General features: G+C 39.7%; 1 protein-coding gene across 2 annotated transcripts; it reads left to right on the top strand.

The window, feature by feature from the left end:
- The first annotated feature begins 6688 nt into the window (after positions 1-6688).
- Positions 6689-18368, top strand: SLC67A2 (solute carrier family 67 member 2). Of its 2 annotated transcripts, none has more exons than XM_085214486.1 (6): positions 6689-6851; positions 10604-10691; positions 12038-12081; positions 13437-13566; positions 14825-15034; positions 15540-18368. In XM_085214486.1, exons 1-6 carry the CDS (start codon positions 6714-6716, stop codon positions 16328-16330), a joined length of 1401 nt encoding a protein of 466 aa, XP_085070612.1. In that variant the 5' UTR covers positions 6689-6713; the 3' UTR covers positions 16331-18368. The 2 variants fall into 2 exon arrangements, with proteins under 2 accessions (XP_085070612.1, XP_085070621.1); XM_085214495.1 differs by having other exon boundaries at positions 6828-6851; positions 12038-12518.
- The last annotated feature ends 1177 nt before the right edge of the window (positions 18369-19545 follow it).

The raw sequence follows: 19545 nt of genomic DNA, 5'->3' as shown, positions 1-19545 counted from the left end.
TACATCAGGTTACTTATCGCAGAATTATAGAATGTTTGAGTACCTCTGCAGATCATTTGATCCAACCCCTTACTCAAGCAGAACCATCTAGAGATGCTTGCTCAGGACAATGTCCAGGCGGCATCTGAAGATCTCCAAGGTGGAAGACTCCACAACCTCTCTGAGAAACCTGTGATAGTGCTTTCTTATTCTCACAGTAAGAAAGGATGCCCATTGTTTCCTGTCCTGTCACCAGGCATCACTGGAAAGAGCCTGGCTCTGTTCTCTCTGTACCCTCCCTTTAGGTATTTATATAGAATCATAAAATGATGTAGGTTGAAAAAGACATTTAAGATTATAAAGTCCAACTATTTACCTAACTACCACGTCCACTGCTAAACCACAGCCCTAAGTTCTATATCCATACCTCTCTTAAATATTTCCAGGAATGGGGACTCCACTAGGCTCTTAGGGCACTTAGGCCCTTGGCTCAGCTTAGAAGATGTTTCCTCACATCCTGCTCCTTGTCACCTGAGAAAAGAGACCGACACAGTCCTTGATGGAGTCTCCTTTCAGGAAGCCTCTTCTACAGAAAAACCAACTTCAGTTCCCTCAGCCATCCTTATAACTCTTGTTTTCTATTCCTTTTGCTAGCTTCATTGCTCTTCTCTGCACATGCTCAACTAACTCAATGTAATTCTAGTAGTGAACAATCTAAAACTGAACACAGTACTCGAGGAGCAGTCTAACCAATGCTAAGTACTTCCCTAGTCCTGCTGGCCATGTTGTTTCTGATGCAGGCCCAGTTGCCATTGGCCTCCTGAGCCACCTGGGCACACTGTTGTCTCATGTTCAGCCATCTGTTGACAAGCATCCCCAGGTTCTTTTCTGCTGGTCAGATTTCCAGCTGCCCTTCCCCAGGGCTATACCACTGCAAGAGGTTGCACAGGCTTAGGAACCAGCATTTAACTTTGTTGAATACCACACAATTGTATGTAGCTCATCAATCCAGACTACACAGATCCCTCTGCAGAACTTCCCTACTCTCAAACAGATCAGCATTTCCTCCCAACTTGGTGTCATCTGCAAACTTACTGAGGAACTGCCTACCATAAACCAATGTCGACTGGGTCTGATCACCTGATTTTCTGCTATGTGCCATGTGATGGCACTTAAGATGATCTCTTACGTGACCTTCCTGGCACCAACGTCAGACTGACAGGCCTGTAGCACAGATGAAATCCCCTTGAACCTTCTCTACACTGAACAGCCAACCTCTCTCAACCTTTCAGCACAGGAAAGGCTCTGCACTTATTTATTTTTCTTTTTGTGGCCCTTTGTTGGACTCTCTCCAATATGTTCATGACTCTCTTGTTCCTAGATCTGGACACAGTTCTTCATACGTGACCTCATCAGTGCTCAGGGGGTGAATCACCTCTCCAGATGTGCTAGCAATACTCCTCCTAATGCAGAACAAGATAACATTAGCCGCCTTTGTGGCAAGGGCACATTGTTGGATCGTATAAATCCTGAGTAGAGATTGTAGAGCAGAAGTTATCTACTCATGGATTGAAATCAAGCCATTCTGAATACAGATATCACCGAATCATTCATTCTGCAAAACTGCTATGCTGAAATGCATAACTCATGAAGGGATGATAGTAACAATACATAGAGTAACTACACTTCTGACCTAAGCCAGTTACAGCCTCAACAGGAACACTATTACACTAACAAGAACAACCTTTTTTATGAGCCATCATATTTCCCTATTTTAATGTAATTTTAATATATAATATACAACCTCCTGAAGGGAGGTTGTGTTGAGGAGGGATTTGGCCTCTTCTCCGAGGCAACAAACAGGACCTGAGGAAATGACCACAAGTTGTACCAGAGGAGGTTTAGGTTAGACATGAGGAAAAAGTTTTTCTCTCTGACAGTGGTCAGGCACTGGAATGGCCTGCCCAGGGAGATGGTGGAGTCGCCATCCCTGGCAGTGTTCAAGAGGATGAGGATGCTACCAGATATGGTTCAGTAGCTTGTGGAAGCAATGGCAATGGGAGGATGGTTGGACAAGATGGCCTTGTAGGTCCTTTCCAACCTTGAGATTCTATGATTCTATGGTTATATCTTATATTATACTTATTTACTGTATGGGAGGTAAGGAAAACTCCATAAAATGTTAGTGTAAATACAAGCGGATCACTGTTTCACATATCGTACTCTGCAATATATTCTACATTATATCTACAGTGGATAATACAGGTAAACAACATGGGAAGGTAGAACAGTTTCAACTGAATCATAGTACTGATTCATGTTCTGATAAATCTATGTTCCTGTAGGTCGGACAAGATAAGTAGAATCATCAAAGGTACATGAGGGTGCATCTGGTTTACCCACATCCTTGATGAGTGCTCTAATCTTAAAATACAGGAAATCAGGGACAATACCATTATTGCTGTAACGGAATGACACACCCCTCATGCATTTTTCTCAGATATGAATGAGTTACCTAATTTTAGGTGTTCCAGGCAGTCTCCCGTGGAAACAATCATGTGCCTGCACTCCAGAAATGGTCAGACATGAAGAACTGTTCCTTTCTTCAGCACGTCCACTTTTGTCTCACATGGCTCTCTTCACAGCACGAAGCTGGTATGAAATTCACTTTGAGGCAGTAACTCCTACCATCTACTGCACAGACATTTTTTGTTTTATATTTTAGGATTTTACTCAGGAAAACTGAGAAAACAGCCTTCAGTCTCTTCTGTATATTTCCATCTTTGTGGCTCCTGAGGCTTCAGAAATAAAAAAAAAACAACACATATGTTGGGGAGGAGTGAAATAAGAGAACTGCAGTATGACAAGAAAGGGACTGGAGTATAAAGGACTTATCAAGGCCATTCTCTGTTCTAAAGCAGCATCAGTGATATCTAAATTGTACCTGACATAATTATTTTACCTGTTAAGCACTAATTGAAAGAACCATGGAAAGCTATGCAGTCTTAGTTATGTTGCCACAGAAGACTCCAGAATGGAAGAACTAGGCCTAGTGGCTGAAACAGTTTCTTCCTTAAAAAAATGCTTAGAAATGCTTTCTAGGTCATTCTGTCTTACTCACAAGTATTTATAGTTTTGAGGTAGAAAATCAATTAAAAGGTTTCTTTCTATATCCCTTAAATCCAAAGATCTTTTCAGAAAGATTACACTTTAAATGTCTTTAATATTTTCAGAAGTTTCCAAACTCTAGTTCCTTTACTCTCAAAAGTATCTCTCAAAATGTTCTGGACCACCAGATTGTAACTTTTTCTACTGGGCTCACTTTGTATATGAAAAGTCGAAATGAGTGACAAATGTTATTGTAATGATCTGAAGCTGTAAACCAGAATGAAATAAGTCATTGTAAGACTTACTGCTAAATTTGATGACAGGTGGTGCATTTTGGCATCTTGAAATTTCCTAGTTGTAACACAGGAAGGAATTCATGAATATGTTCCATTTACTGCAATTCATGAATATGTTCCTTTTACTGCAAATTTCTGCAGTTGTCGTAGGTCTGCCTTACAAAATAATTTTAAGACCTTTATCTGACAATTTATAAGGTTTAAATTTTCTCCCTTCATAAAGGAATGAAAGGATCTTTTTAGAGAACTTTGTTAGATTTCAGATGACTTCCACCAGAGCTTTCACTTTATCTTGGCTTGAAGCACACACAGCTCCAAGGTGGCTGAGGTAGGATAGGTACAGACAACCTCAACCCCTTTCTTAGCAGAAGACACATTAGCATTTGCCACAGTAGATGTTTTTAGTGAAGGACTGCAGATCCCTTATCCCTTTTTCTCATTAGCAAACTGTGCCTGAGACATTCTCCCCCAGAGTACCTCTCCGCTCATTCATAATCTGAGGCAAGCTTGAGGAGGGTCAGATGTATAGCAACCTCACGTCATAAGATAAGCTTTTCCTGCTATTAAAGCTCATTTTTAGAACCACCTCCCATTATCGAACATTATCCTTCAGTTATGACACCATAACTAGTCATAACAGTGGATTAGTATTCATACCACATAATTTTGATACTACTGCTGCTTCTAGGTAATGGAAAAAAAGGTAAGATGTATTTCTTGAGAGAAGACTCTCCATTCACAATTTCAATCTGGAGACATATCCAAAAATTCTGAATCCACATGCTGTTTTCCATTACTGAGTATGTACTGCTTTGCCGATGTAATTAAAGAACCATCCAGTAGAAAGTCAAGTATCTTACAGTAAGACAAGTTGCAGTATCAACCAAGTAATTCTGCCCTAAGAGATATATTAGACTGGTTCTATTTAAATAAGACAGTGATAAATAGACTTCATCATATTTCATTCCTTTAATTCTTTGTAAGTTAATCTCTTATCAGACATATCATTTTTATTTGGGAGATTTATCCTATTTTTTTTAATTGCAGTGACAGAAAAAAGTGGGATGTTCTGAGGTAGCAAGAACCATCTGCTTTCAGTTCAAAGGCAACAGAGATCTTTACTATGTTATTATACATTATTATACATTATATGTGTATATATGTATATTTTACATTATATATTATATATTTTTTCTTACACATTATGCAAAAACAGATGCACTTTTTAAATAATGTAATCAAGTTTGCCAATACAAAAGCAGTAAGAAATCTGTTAAAAGAACAGACACATGTATGTTTTTTGTTTTTTTTTTTTAATCCACTTGGCGCTGAAAATGTTATTGGAGCAATCGAAAACTAAGTTCTGTCTGCTTTACAAGCCATTCTGCAATGGAGTAGATGCAAATAGCAGACAAAACTAAAAATCAGTTCTTACTGACAAGAATTTTGGGGCAGACTGCAGTATTTTGTCCCAATTATATTAAATCATTTGGATCTTCACAATCTGAAGAGGAAGTAGAATTACTAACTGCTTTCTAGACTTATCACAGAGACTGACATTTACAAAGCATCTCAACTTTTTCGGCTGGTCTCAGTTGGCCACAAGAGTCAATCTGTCTTACAACCCAGGAACACTATCTAAACCCTCACAACATCTTTTAATCATCCACTTTAATAGTTGACAGCCTTCAGACCATTTCCATTTCTTCTATCAGAGTTGAAGTAACCAAATTAGCATAATAGTGAGCAGACTGACAAAGTAGTGTCAATTCTCATGGTACTCAATACTTCAATAATTCATTGCATTTTGTTGCATTTCAGAGGAAGTGTATGTAATTGTGATTCCCAGGATTGCTATATCCAAAGTTTTAAAAATGTCTTTATTCTGAAAGAATGTTATTCAAAGTGAAAGAGCTAAATGGGGTGAACTCCAAATATTACAAGCACTGGGATATTAAACAGCTCGGTTATCTGGAAAATCAATAGCACCTTTGTCCCCGTGCATACACTAGACTATCCATAAGTAAGGCATGTATCTAGGAATATTTCTTGCTTTCAAGCTTTTTCTCCTTTTAGCTTAACTATTCAGAACCATGAGGAAAATGACATACCCTTCTCCCCTGCTCCTGTTTTGTGACCTAATTCTGTTAAAGACCAGATATTTATTTCTTATTAAAACACGAGGACAGAACTGAAGTTGTCCCATTAACCAATCAACAACTGACATTCTCTAATTTTAACTGGTGTTTATGTTTAAAATGTAAACATCATCATCATTTTTCAAAAGCAGCTTCTCAGAGATAATGAAATAATCACTAATCACTAATAATGGGCTCCTCACTACAAGAAAAGACACTGAGGCTCTGGAGCATGTCCAGAGAAGACCAACAAAGATGTGAAGGATCTGGAGCACAGGTCTTATGAAGAGCAGCTGAGAGAACTGGGATTGTTCAGCCTGGAGAAGAGGAGGCTTGGGGGAGACCTTATCACTCTCTACAATGACCTGAAAGGAGGTTGTAGCAAGGTGGGGGGTTGACCTCTTCTCCCATGTAATCAGTGGAGGGAGAGAATGGCCTCACATTGTGCCAGGGGAGATTCATGTTGGATATTAGGAAACATCTCAGAAAGAGTAGTGATGCAGTGGCACAAGCTGCCCAGGGAGGTGGTGCAGTCACTATCCCTGGAGGTGTTCAAGAACCGTGTGGATGTGGCACTGAGGGATGTGGACAATGGGCATGGTGGGGGTGGGCTGACAGTTGGACTGGATGATTTGAGAGGTCTTTTCCAGTCTTAATGATTCTATTCTATGATTCTAACTATATACCTTTCAAGAAGAAATCAGGATGTCCATCTTCCCAGGATGTGGCAGTCGGACAGGGCTGCTTCCCAGGGGGGGAGGCAGAACCAGAAGCATACAGGTTTAAAAGCCATCTTTCTACAGCAGCCAGGAGGACCGTGAGAAGAGCCATCACCATTCTGCTAGGGCTTATTTCTGCTTCCAAAACTCCTCCGTTTCTGCTTTCCTCGGGGCCTCGGGCCCTGTGGTGACAGAGGCACAATGAGAAGCTCCCCGCAAACACACAAGAAGTAGCAGGAAGGGCAAATTCCTACAGGTGAGCAGGGGAAGGCAAGGATTCTGAAAGTCTCCAAAAACTGAAAAGACCTTCTCGCCCGCCTAAAGGGGAAAAAACACAGATTTAGCGGTTGACACAAACATACTTGCCAACACAAACAAAACGCCCAGGTTAGGAGACCACGCTCAATCACTACCCACTACCCGCCTCCCCCCTTTCCCTGCCGCCATGTTTCCGTCGTTCCCCGGCATTGCGCATGCCCAGCACTGCCGCTGCGGGGCGCGGGCCCGGGGCAGCCGCTGGCCGGATGGAGGAGGATGGATGCCGGGAAGCCGCGACTAGCCCGGCGGCGGCACGGCGCTTCGTGCGCTGTCTGTACGCCGTGGGCTTCCTGGTAAGCGGCGAGCCGGCTGCGTGGAGTGGGCGGCCGTGATGGTGAGGGGGAAATCCTTCCCAGCCTCGCCTGAGCCGGCCGCGGCGGCCCTGTGGCTCTGGGGCCCTCTGCCGGGGCTCCCGGCGGCCGTCGGAGGGGCCGTGCTCGCGGTGGCGGCGGTGACGGTGGTGGGGGAACGGCGCCGGGCAGCCGTTGGTTCCCTCAAAATCCGAGGTTGGGCAGAAAACGGCCCTGCGGTCCGATCTGGGCTTCCCCTGGGTTCCCCCTTAGCGCTACTGATGAAGTTACTCCGTTTTAAAGCTCTGACTGTTTTCTGGGGCTTGAATGCTTGTTGAGGCAGTGTAGCGTAGCAGCTGGATTTGCCCTGTGACCTTTAGATTGAGCCGTACAGACTCTCTGCTTGCTTTCAGTCCTTGAACTAATATCCTGGGGTGCTGCGTCCAAGTGTGCAGTCCTCAGTACAGGAGAGACACAGACCTGTTGGAGTGCATCCAGAGAAGGGCCACAGAATGGCCAGCATTGGAAGGGACCTCAAGGATCATGAATCTCCAACCCCCCTGCCATATGCAGGGCCACCAACCTCCACATTTAATACTAAACTAGGCTGCCCAGGGCCCCATCCAATCTGGTCTTGAACACCTCCAGGGACGAGGCATCCACAACCTCTCTGGGCAGCCTATGCCAGCACCTCACCACTCTCATAGTAAAGAACTTAAATGAAAATGAACCAAGGGATGGAACACCTCTCCTATGAGTACAGGCTGAGAGAGCTGAGTCTGTGCAGCCTGGAGAAGAGAAAGCTGCGAGGTGACCTGACAGCAGCCCTCAGTATCTAAAGGGGAACTACAGGAAAAAAGGAGACAGATTATTTAGCAGAATCTGTGGTGATAGAACAAGGGAAAATGTTCTCAAGCTCAGGGAGGCTAGACTTAGGTTAGATGTAAGGAAGAGCTCTTTTCTAATGAGGGTGGTGAGGCACTGGAATGGGTTACCTAGTGTTGTGGTTGATGCCTCATTCCTGGAAACTTTCAAGGTGAGGTTGGATGAGGTCTGAGCAACCTGATCTAGTTGTGGATGTCTATGCGTGCTGCAAGAGAGTTGGACTAGGTGGCCTTCAGAGGTCCCTTCCAACTCAGGATTCTACTATTCTATCCTACAAAATAATGTAATGCACAAGGTGCGTAGTAAAAACTTTAGTATCTTCATACATCCTCTGTGATACTTTGACATAGAGCATGTAATACATTCTGAAAGCCAGCAAGAAATTACTGCAATTTTAAAGGTTTAGATTGTGGTGAAATGTAATAAAGAGCAACATGTTACCTGTTACACAATCTTCCTGTAGCCAGCAAATGCAGTGTCATTAACGTTTGACATAAAAAATTTTAAATGAGATAACAACCTATTGCAGAAGAATGATTAATGGGTCTTGCACAACCTGCATGCCTGTGACAAGTTGAGTACCACTGGTGTGTGTCCTGAGACCTGCACTTTTTAATACCTTTATCCTTGACCCAGGCAAAGTGGCAGACCCACAGTCTCTTCAGGTTTTCAGATGACATTTCAGTATGGGGTGCAGTTTAGGACATGGGTGCCATCCAAGGGCACCTGTGGCAAAGAAAGACATGGTTTAGTGGGCATGGTGGGATTGGCTGATGGTTGGACAAGACAATCTGAGAGGTCTTTTCCAACCTTAATGATTCTGTGATTCTAGGCAAGCTGAATAGATGGGCTGACAATAGCCTTATGAAACTCAACATGGATAACTACCATGTCCTGCAGTCAGCAAGAAATAACCTTTTCCAAACACAGAGGGGTGTTTGAAAGGCAGTCAGCAGCATCTTGAACTGTACAAACAAGAAATGAGTTTTCCTCATTCAGTACTTGTGAGAGTGCATCTAAAATACTGTGCCCAGGAAGGAGTGAGCTTTGAAGGGCCACCAGAATGCCTAGAGAGGTTGCCCTGTGAGGAGAGGTTGAGGAGGGCCTGACAGCAGCCTTTCCTATATGGGTAAGGAGGTTACCAAGAAGATGGAGCTGGCTCCTTAGTGTGGTGCATGGCAAAGGAAAGAGGGACAAAGGTCCTTATGCAGTCAAAACCTCTCACTATAATTGCAAGAAAGCCTGCCTCAAAGAATCATAGAATTGCTTGAGTTGGAAGGGACCTTTACAGCTCATCTAGTCCAACCCCCCTGCAATGAACAGGGAAACCTGCAGCTAGATTAGGTTGCTCAGAGCCCTGTCCAGCCTGACCTTGAATGTCTTCAGGGATGGGACATCCACAAGCTCACTGGCCTGTGCCAGTGGCTCACCACCCTCACTGTGAAAAATGTTTTCCTTGTATCTAGTTTAAATCTCCCCTCTTTTAGTTAGAAACTATCACAGTTAGTGATATTTTATTTAGTTAGTCCTAAGCAGATGATGCTAAAGGGTTTGTGTGCCCTTCTTTCTTATAGCTCCTCTTTAGATAATGAAAGGCTGCTATCAGATCACTGTGTAGCCTTCTCTCCAGGCTGAACAGCCCTAGCTTTCAGCCTTTTCTTGTAGGCAGGTGATCTGTCCCTTGGATAATTTTTGTGGCCCTCTGGATGCACTCTAACAGGTCCATGTCTCTCCTGAGACATAGACACATCTTTTCACGTGAGGACAGCCAAGCAGTGGGAAAGGTTGCCAGAGGAGTTGTGCAGTCTCTGTCCTAGAAGATTTTTAGGACAAGACTGGATAAAGCTTGAGGGTGTGTACTCAAAGCTTACCCTGCTGAGAGCATGACTAGAAACCTGGGATCCCTACAGTGTGAATTATTGTTATTCCATGATTCTATATACTGGTGTATGGAATAGCTTTCTGAGCCCCGATGTTGTTTTACTAACAATTTTACTAAGTTGTGTGGGCTTTTTACTCATGCTAATATATTTAATGTCCTAATTTCTTGTTTCCATCGTAAGATACTTAGTGATAGACTGCAAGAATTTAGTAACATGCATTGTTACAGTTACTCTGACTGTGGGTGTGCTATGAACAGGTAGCTAGTCTGCTGAAGCTGCAGCAGTCAGTGATAAAAGGTGATCTTGCTTCAATAGCTCTCTTCTGTAAGGTTCAGCTCTGATAAAGGACTCATGCCGGGAGCACATAGTGAAGGAACTATTGGGTTAAGGTGGCCTAGCTCAACAAAAGATAAAGTGTCAAAAGAACTGAGTAGAAGATTCTTGTACCTTTCAGGATGGGTAGTGTCCTTTGCCCTTATACAAAAAGTTTTCTACTTGCACTTCATGATATTTTTTTTAATATTTCTGTCCTTACATTTCTGAGGTTATACAGAAAGACCAACTTTGAATAGGTTCAGATCTATCTTCTTCCTCTCTTCCTCATCCTGGTTGATAGTGAAAATACTGTAGATTTTCCTTCTACCCAAGTACAGTGTTTTAGGTGACTGAAATAAAAAAAATATTGTTTAGATATATATCTTCAGAATGTTTGTATGTGCAGGAAGGAGGAATATTAATGATATAATTTTCACTCTTCTGTGAGGCAGACCTTTTCTTCATCTTCCTGTGTGGTTTTAATTTTGTCCATTACAGGGTACACTGAGATTGTGACATAGCACATTAGCCATGAAAAATTTTCTTTGAATCTTGTACTGATATAGAAGTCACTTAAAACTTTTGAAATGCGGACTGACTGTTCTTAAAACAGTTTGCTACCATCTTTGTAGAAATCATCACCTATTAAAAATTTTCCTGCCTTCTTTTCAGGATTTATTCGGTGTGAGTATGGTCGTTCCTTTAATGAATCTTCACATCAAATCTCTAGGAGCAAGTCATACGGTTGCTGGAATAATAGGTGAGTTGCAATAATCAATTGATTTATCAAAGAATAAGATGATGAGAACTGAAATGTACCTTCCTGTAAATTGGATATTATAGCATAATTCTTCCTTGCTAGTAGTATAATAAAAAGTAATGCCAAATTCCAAATAGAAACATAAGGAAAACCATGCTGCGTTTGATGCAAAGAGCTATCCAAGCTCACAACCTGTTGGTTGCTAAAAGCAGATGCCTGAGAAAGTACATTCTTAGAAAGAAGAAGGAAGTCTTACAGTACTTGTACAATACTTGTACAGATGCTTTTCCAGCTGACCTGGTTTCTTCAGCATCCAAGAATTCACATCTCAGCAACCTTGGGAGCCAGAGCTGCTGGTTTTATTTTTTATTGTTGTTTGCAGTCTTTGCAGACAATGTGTCTACAGCTGGTTCTCCTCAGCTTTCCAATGCCCTTGATTGCTCCCAATTCAGTTAAATTCCTTGCAGCTACCTTTTAGCAAAGATGTTTGTCATCCTTAGAAACTTATTTATCAGTAAATTTTGAAGGTTTGGAATTCTGTCTTAAAATGAGATGTTAAGATGAAGTTCCAGGATTCTAAGGATCTTGTTTATATATTGGAGTACTGTTTATGGTTTGCTGTGATTGAATTATGGTATTCTTTTTACCTACATGTGATTGAGTTGGGCTTTGTTGTTTTTTCTTTCTTTATTTTTATTTTGGATGGGAACAGTTTGTGAAATAACTCTCGTTCTGCTCTGAGGTGGTGGCAGTATTTTAAGCACTGTTTCATCAAAAATACATTTTCATCTGCTTTGATTTAAACTTGAAAAAAAATAGATTTTGAGGTGTATTCTTATAAATGAAAAGGTTTGGTAGATGTTTCTATGTGCTTCTCTTCTCTGCTTCTCTTCTTTCACTAACTGCAGCTAAACTCAGACTCCCAAATGAAAGAGTAGGGTATGTGGTTTCTTTAGGGATTCTGTGGTGCCTTGTAATAGGTTGAAGAGCTGAGTGGAAAGTAATTACAGCCTCCCAGTAATGAAATTCTCTTCTGATTCTGAGAAAGGAATCACAAATGCTGAGATCTCTTTTGCTTAATGCATCACCCAAGGCAACATCCTTCTACGTTATGTAGTTGTGTGAGTTTGGTTAGCAGTTGCTTTATGATGGGCTTTTTTTCCCATTCCTTAAACTATTTCCCTTGTTTCTTAAGCTTCATCCTTTCCTCTTCTTTTAGTAAATTATTCCCATGTTTTCATTTATTTCATTTGAATTATTTCATGTTTTCTCATTTAAAATTTCACGCAATTTTCATAAAAGAAAATAATAATTTTTACTGTTGGTATTTTACTTGTTTGTTTTAGGATCTCTCTATGGTATAATGCAACTATTTTCCAGCACGTTTGTGGTGAGTTCTAACACTGTGTTTTTAAGTACATTGTCATTTCTATGGATTTTATGGGGGGAAAGGAAGACTTTAATAGCAACATTTCTTGAAAATTTGAAAAGGTTCATGTTGTTTATGTAAGTGGTTTTGTTTGGAGGATCCTGTTTTTGTTTGTTATACAGAACATTCAGATCCTTCATAACGTTACTAAATAGAATGCAGAATTCAGGTTAAAACTAAGATGCAGATTTGGGATCAGACACACATTGCTGAGCTAATTCTCAGTCAAACACGGTTGTCTCCTTGTTTGTTTTTGTTTTTCTGTTTTGTTTTATTTTCCAACCTCCCCAGCCTGGTCTAGTATCAAACAGGGAAGTTGGTGGCCCTGCCTGTGCCAGGTGAGCTGGAGATTCATGATCCTTGTGGTCCCTTCCAACCCAGGCCATTCTGTCTCCAATGTAAGCGCTAGTAAAACAGTTCTCTTAATTCAGTAGCCCATCCAGAAAGCAATGAGTCAGCTCTTTGTAAGCCTGTTATATGGAGCTTGCTTTTCCTGCTTAATAAGCAGTGTCTTGTAGTCTCCCATACGCCCTAAGCTCTCATGTCACGTGTCTTTGAACTTTGTCAAGGCCAAGCATCCTGAAAGCATGCTTTACCTTTCAATACCATAGATCCCTGTATTTAATCGGGAAAACCTTTAATTTTATCCTGCTATCTCCTGTCTCTCAAGAGAGCAGATCTTGAGCATCTTGTCAAAAAGCATTTCAGAGTTTGTTCTACAGGACACCTGGGATAATTTGCTTCTCTAATGTGGCATTTTCTTTGAACTGCAAGGCCATTACCTACTTCTAGAAAAATCTACTTGCTGCTTGGAATCAAGCTGTTCTATAAACATACTACAGCAAGTTTGCTGTTCTCCCTTCTCATATCTACTTACTGCTCATCTGCTCTGGGATGACAAACTCCTCCTAGCTAAGACTGTTCCTTCTAGGATGCTCAGCAAGTGTCTGAGCATAGCTGCCAAATATTTGTGGTTGGTTGTGCTAACGTGTTTGGAGTGCTAGTAATAGTAGTATTTGAGGGTGTTTGTTGCCATGATTATGGCTTTTAAAGGGAGAAAGTATTAAAAAAAAATTAAAAATCCCTATACATGGCATGAAATAGAGTACAGTTTCAGCAGGTGCACTCCCAGCAGGGCAGAACTCTGCTCATCACTTCCAGACTTCATGCACTTAGCAAAGCTGCGTAATAATAAGCTTATTAAGCTTCTGCTAACAGTCCTTTGAACTTCTTTCTCAGTTTAACTTAGATAAACAGATTGTTCATTGTATGTTGTTAAATGTTATAAAATATTCTTAATTTCCTGCTTTGTGAAGGGCTGCTGGAGTGATATAGTAGGAAGACGGTACTCTCTGCTTACTTGTATTCTTCTCAGTGCACTGGGTTACTTCCTTCTTGGAATATCCACCACTGTGTTCCTGTTTGCCCTTTCTAGAGTCCCTGTAGGTGAGTAAACACATGGCGTTTTGCAGCTTAAATTTCATGTTGTCTCAGCTTGAGAATTACTACTAGAGAAGTGGTGGTATGTAGGTACCGACATAGCTTCATCCAGTAGCACCTACTGGACCCTGGTAATAGAGGCATCTCTACAGGTTAAACATTCTTACGATTGACAACTGAAATATGTACTCAAACTGTCAAAATTTTTATACCACTTTTAGTAGCTGAATTTTGTAGGACTGGAGTGCAGCAATTCCTTGAAAGTGGCTGTTGTACTGTTAGTCATTAGAAATACCTGGTATGTCTGCTGGAAATCGTGACCTGCACTCACAAGGCTGAATGGAATTATGAATGAACTGGTTCATTATTGATTTTCTCTTATGCTGATTACATATTTCAAACTGATAACTGCAAAATCTGGCTGAAAATTTAGGTCAGCACTTCAATAGAATATGTGCCAAAGCAAGTGTGTTTGCAACACTGAAACTTTTGTTTGTGGCAAAGTTTGTATCAATTCTTACAGTAGCTGAATATTTATCATGTATTCTTATATACTACTTACATATTCTGATATAATAAGCATTGCTTTTACTTGGAACACATCTACAAAAGGATACTTTTGTGGCCTATGGTCCTGGTCTAGGAACTCTTCGTACTGTTTCTTTACTTAAAGAAAAATTGCCAATGAATGATTTGGTTGCTATTTGATTACACAGTAGAAGTAACGCTTTTTAATTCTAACAGTACTGTGCCTGTGATGGATAGCATTGCTCTGGTCAGGGTGAAGGAATATAAAAGTTTGTGTTACTGCTATTCCTGCAGCACACTTGTCTGCCACACCAGTCTCTTGTAATGCCTTGTAATCCTGGAAATCTCCATACTCAGCAAAGTTGTTACAGAGCTATGTTTATAAACAAACAAGCCATTTCTACTCCACCTTTACCCACAGGATCCTATTTTAGAGGCTCTGCTATTCCTAGAGTGCTCCAGCACGAGCTTATTTACTTATCATTCCAGTAGGATTGGAAGAATGTTCCCTTAAAACAAATGCCTAAATAATTTAGATAGCTATGTCCAAATCCTTGAACAAGCAGGACAATGATTGTGGCTCAACACACTGCATGATTCTAGCACGAAGAATTTTTGGTCTGTAATATTAATTATAGGAATTCTACAATTTTAACATTGATACATCAGATAGCTTATGTGATTTTTAATCTTTTGAATTAAGCAAGGCACATTTGGGTTTTTATTTATGTTGCAGGTATTTTCAAACACACACTTTCCATCTCTAAAGCCCTGCTTTCCGACTTGGTTTCTGAGAGAGACCGCCCTTTAGTAATGGGCCGTTTCAATGCAGCCTCTGGTGTGGGCTTCATTCTGGGGCCTGTTGTTGGTGGCTACCTCACAGAGTTGGAAGATGGCTTTTATCAAACGTCTATCATCTGTGCCTCTATCTTCCTTCTGAATGCTGGTAGGTTTTATGTCTTTTTTTGCTCCATTCTTGTGTATTTATGCTGTCTGTAATACCTAGAATTTGTACTGTTCCTTATCATACTTGGCATACATGTTTTGTATTATGAATACAGGGCTGTTGAGAAGAATGGGAATTTTAAAGCAGTTAACCTCCAGTTGCTTCTCTGTTAAATTATTTATATTGCTTTTACAAGCATGGGAATAGGAACTTAAGTGCCCGAAGATGACAACTAAAAATCAGAGCTTTGGCTTCAGCCCTTAGGTTTACATGCTGTGTGTTGTCTTAGTGCTTTCTTTCCTTGCTTTCATTGCATTTAAGGTTGAACTGTGAATAACACTATATGTAATCTTTGTAATTTTTTACAGTGATTTTTAAAAAGTAGTTCAATTCCTTTTTAAACTTTGTTTTTTACACTCTGTAAACAGTTACCATCAGGCTAATGGGAAACCATGTAAAAAATTATGCAATTAAATGCAATCAACTAATATTTTTATCTGTATAGGTCTTGTCTGGATGTTACCCTGGAATGAAGAAAACATTGTCAATAAGAAACATGAACATGGCAAAAAAAGGACAGACAATTCCTCAGCAAAAAGAGATTGTGACTCGCACTTGAAACCAGTAACTAATGGAGCTATGGCAAATGATAGTCCTTTCCAGTCTCCATGGGTCCAAATTACAACAGTGCTGAAGAGGATTAAAGAAATTGCATCATCTGATTTGTGGGATATATTTTTAATACGGTTACTGATGTCTGTTGCTATACTGCTGTACTATAGTAATTTTACTCTGGCTTTGGATGAGAGATTTGGGGTGAAACCTCTGTTCTCTGGATACCTAATGAGCTATAGCAGTACACTTGGAGTTCTGGCTGGTTGTCTTCTTGGACCAATAACAAGACTGTATCAGCACAACACTTACAGACTTCTGTTGCACTCTAGCACTTTCACCTGCGTGTTGATTCTTCTGTATGCATCAGCACTTGGCATGTGGATGGTCGTTTTGTCTTCCACATTCTTAGCCTTTTCAACTACTATAGGTCGTACTTGCATCATTGACCTCGAATTGACCATTGGTGGGAATGAGGCCAGCGGTACGCTCCTGGGTGTTGGACAGTCTGTGACCTCAGTGGGACGTATAATTGCCCCACTCCTTTCTGGAATTGCTCAGGAATTCAGTCCCTGCGGCCCGCCAAGTCTGGGGGTTGGCTTAGCTTTAATAGCTATTCTAATAATGAACACAAACAAGCAAAAATATTGTAGTAGTGGAAATGTTAAGTTAAAAAATCAATAATATCTGCAAATTTGGATTACATGGATGTATTTATCAGAAGAAGCACAGTGAATCAACCAGGGTTGACACATACACCTGCCAGACCTGTACAGTAGTAACAGGATCATTTAAGAGGGCCGATTTTGTTTATGCAGGCACAAGTGTATATATACACTAATATAAATAAATGCTGCAGGACAGTTGTCTTTCTGAACTGGGACCACTAGAATTCTTATGAGAGGGACAAGTGTTAATGTATAGTGTTGGCTGGGATTTTTTATGAACTTTTAACCTTCTTGGAGGGAATAGAAGAATGACTTATGTACACAGATTCTGTTTGTAGCTAATATTTGAAGCAGAATTTAGACTGATATCTTGTAAAATGTGCAGACAAGTTGTGTTATTTAATTAGAGGTGAGCTTTTGTTATTTTACAAGGAGAATTTGGAATATAACTTACCAGGCTTAATTTCTTATGCTGTGGTCTGTTGCCACTTTCTGCTGTGACAATAGATAATTAACAAGACATTTCTTTATATGATTTTGTTGAGCGTACATTGTCTTTAAAATTTATGGTAGCCATCTGGCCTTGATTACCAGTCTTTCCCAGGCAACAGATTTGGATATATGCTAATTTTGTATTAGCAAGCTTAAAATGGACAATTTTGGAATAACATGGAGTCATTCAGACTGAAACTGAGACTGAACCTAAGCTTTATTGAATCTTGAACTGGTAGTTCATGTTTAGTGATAACTTCTACTGAGCAACTTTGTCTTAAATTATTTTGTAATGCTTCCTGTGCAGTTTTTCTGCCTTCGTTTTAAGAATAAATTTGCTCCTCAAGTCTTTTGAGAAAGTCTCTCATCTCTGGAGGCATAGGTGACATTTTAGTGACAAGCTGAAAAATGTTTCTTCATTTGTATTTCAGTCTTTGTCTGAACTGCTTAAATAATGACTTTACTCTCAGAGCTGTAGTGAGAGTTGTAGTACTTTGCAACTTTGCTATTTGTTGTTCAAGCACATATCGCTTACTAGTCACTGTTTGAATTTGTTTTGAAACATACTTTGCACTGATGATGTTCCATGCACTTTTTCTAAAACTACTTGAAACTACCATCCACTATGTCGAATTTTTTATTAATAACCATTCAGCTGTCTCCCTGAACACATCTGTGCAAATGATGTTGCTACTTCAAAAGAGTCACTGTAACGTTTTGCACTTATTTCCTTCTTTTTCCAGTGCCCAAGATGTGAGTCCTTGTTGAAACCTCAGTCATTTCAGTGATGCCACCGTGAGAATATAAGAGAACTCTGAGTTAATTTTATACATTGACAAAATAAATGTTTTATTACTGCTATGATTTCAGTAGCTATCATCAGAGATAACTATTGCAATGATCTGTGTTGAATTTACTTGAGGAACTTGAGGCATTTTCAAGTATGTTATCTCCTTGTTTTGCTTGGCAGATGCTTCAAAACATTCTCACCCAGCATTTCCAATCCTCTTTCAATCCATGTTTTCAAATAGTAATTAAAACTATCCTTCTGTAAATCAGGGTTTTTTCTGTTTTGCAACTGTAGCAACAGTTAAAAGGGAAGGTGGAGAATTTCTCAAAAATTAACATATTTGAAAGATTTAGTAATTTTTATTATGCTTTTTGGTTATACAAGGTAACAACATTTTAGAGTTGCTGCACTGTTTAAAGCTAAATTCTGTAAATACCATAAAATACAGCTTTACTGTAAAACTACCAGAATATTACTTTTCTGCTTATAAAAGCTTCAAAGCCTACACATTTAATGTTTTTGTTTGAAAAATAGGTCTCAATATACACTAAATAAAAATGAAATTAATATTTGCATTGAGAAACCTTTAGGAGGTTGTGATCTCAGGGACATTACAAGTAATGCTACAGAACAAAAGGTTCTTAATTGTAGGCCAAAATGAAAGTCTGTGCAAGCATTTCTTTGGAAAGCCTCAGTTACAGAAAAGTTGCACTATTTTATTTATTTATTTTTTTAAGGAGAAGTAATAAAATGAAATTACGATCTACCTTTATCATTTTGTCACTGTTTTTTTTTTTCTTTTTCTTCTTTTTTTTCACTCTTCCTCTTCTGAAACTATGGCATGAAATACAGATGGTGCAAATTTTTTTCTTTGTGGTCTAATTATTACTTATAATAATAAACTTTTCACATAAAAGGTGAAGGAGCCCTAGGATTCAAACAGGAAGTCACCTGACAGTGAATGGAACAGAAGAAAGAAAGGCAAAGAATGAACTCACCACTTTTGAGATGGGATGCTGAAAGCTAGCATTTCTAGTGTGTGGAGACCATATTTAAATCCCTTGTGTAGTCTCTTGGTTGCCATGATAAAATTCAGCAAGTAAGATGAGAAAGTGACATCCCTGGAGAGATGTGACTCCTCCCTTGAAGTTGAGGGAGGAGAAGCTGCAGCTATTTGGGGCTACACTGAATTACTCAGCAGTTTCTTCAATCCAGCTCTGGTATCCGAAGATTCCAAGGCAGAGATCTAATTACGGACTAAAGGTGTGTGTCTTTAGGGGGAAAGTTTCAACCTTGAAATAACTGCAAAATGAGATTTTTTCCCTTGCTCACTCTTACTTTGAGTTAGTTTTCTCGGATGTATTGGTTGTGTTTTTGTTTATCATTTGAATTTTTCACTTTTTTAGCACTTATCTTCATCATCATCTGACGCTGAAGAAGCTGCATATACAGTGCAATAATTTTTCTGTAAAATAACTGATAGGCTATGATAGATACTCAATTTGTTATTTTTTACATAAATATATTTTGCTTTTTGGTTACTGTTTCATACGCTCCCAACAGATACTTTTTGAACACTTAGAAATAGCTGTGCAGGAATCTTGCAAAGCAGTTAATTGTGGCTTGAACTTTGAGAATCAACCTATTTTGAGTGGAGCTCAGATTTCTTCCCTATGGGAAATAAAATAGCTAAAGGAGCTTTTTTTTAAAGGTAAGTCTTGAAAACCTCATAGTTCAACCTACGAGGAGGAATTAAGATAACATTTTTAGTTATGTTTAACTCAATATTAGCATCAAGGAGTTATTTTTGACAAAAGCTTTGGAACAGGAACTGTTCTCTCAAATGTAATAAACAGAAGATTTTGGAAATGATGTAAAATAATAATGAAATTGCAGTATTTAAAATGAATTTACCTTCTAAAATTTACTTCTTGAAATGAAACCTTTTG

This window comes from Meleagris gallopavo, chromosome 1 (genome assembly GCF_905368555.1).
Source record: "Meleagris gallopavo chromosome 1, MGAL_WU_HG_1.1, whole genome shotgun sequence".
Classification (NCBI taxonomy): domain Eukaryota; kingdom Metazoa; phylum Chordata; class Aves; order Galliformes; family Phasianidae; genus Meleagris; species Meleagris gallopavo.
Note: the sequence above shows the minus strand (reverse complement) of the source record. Positions and strands in the feature narration are given on the sequence as shown.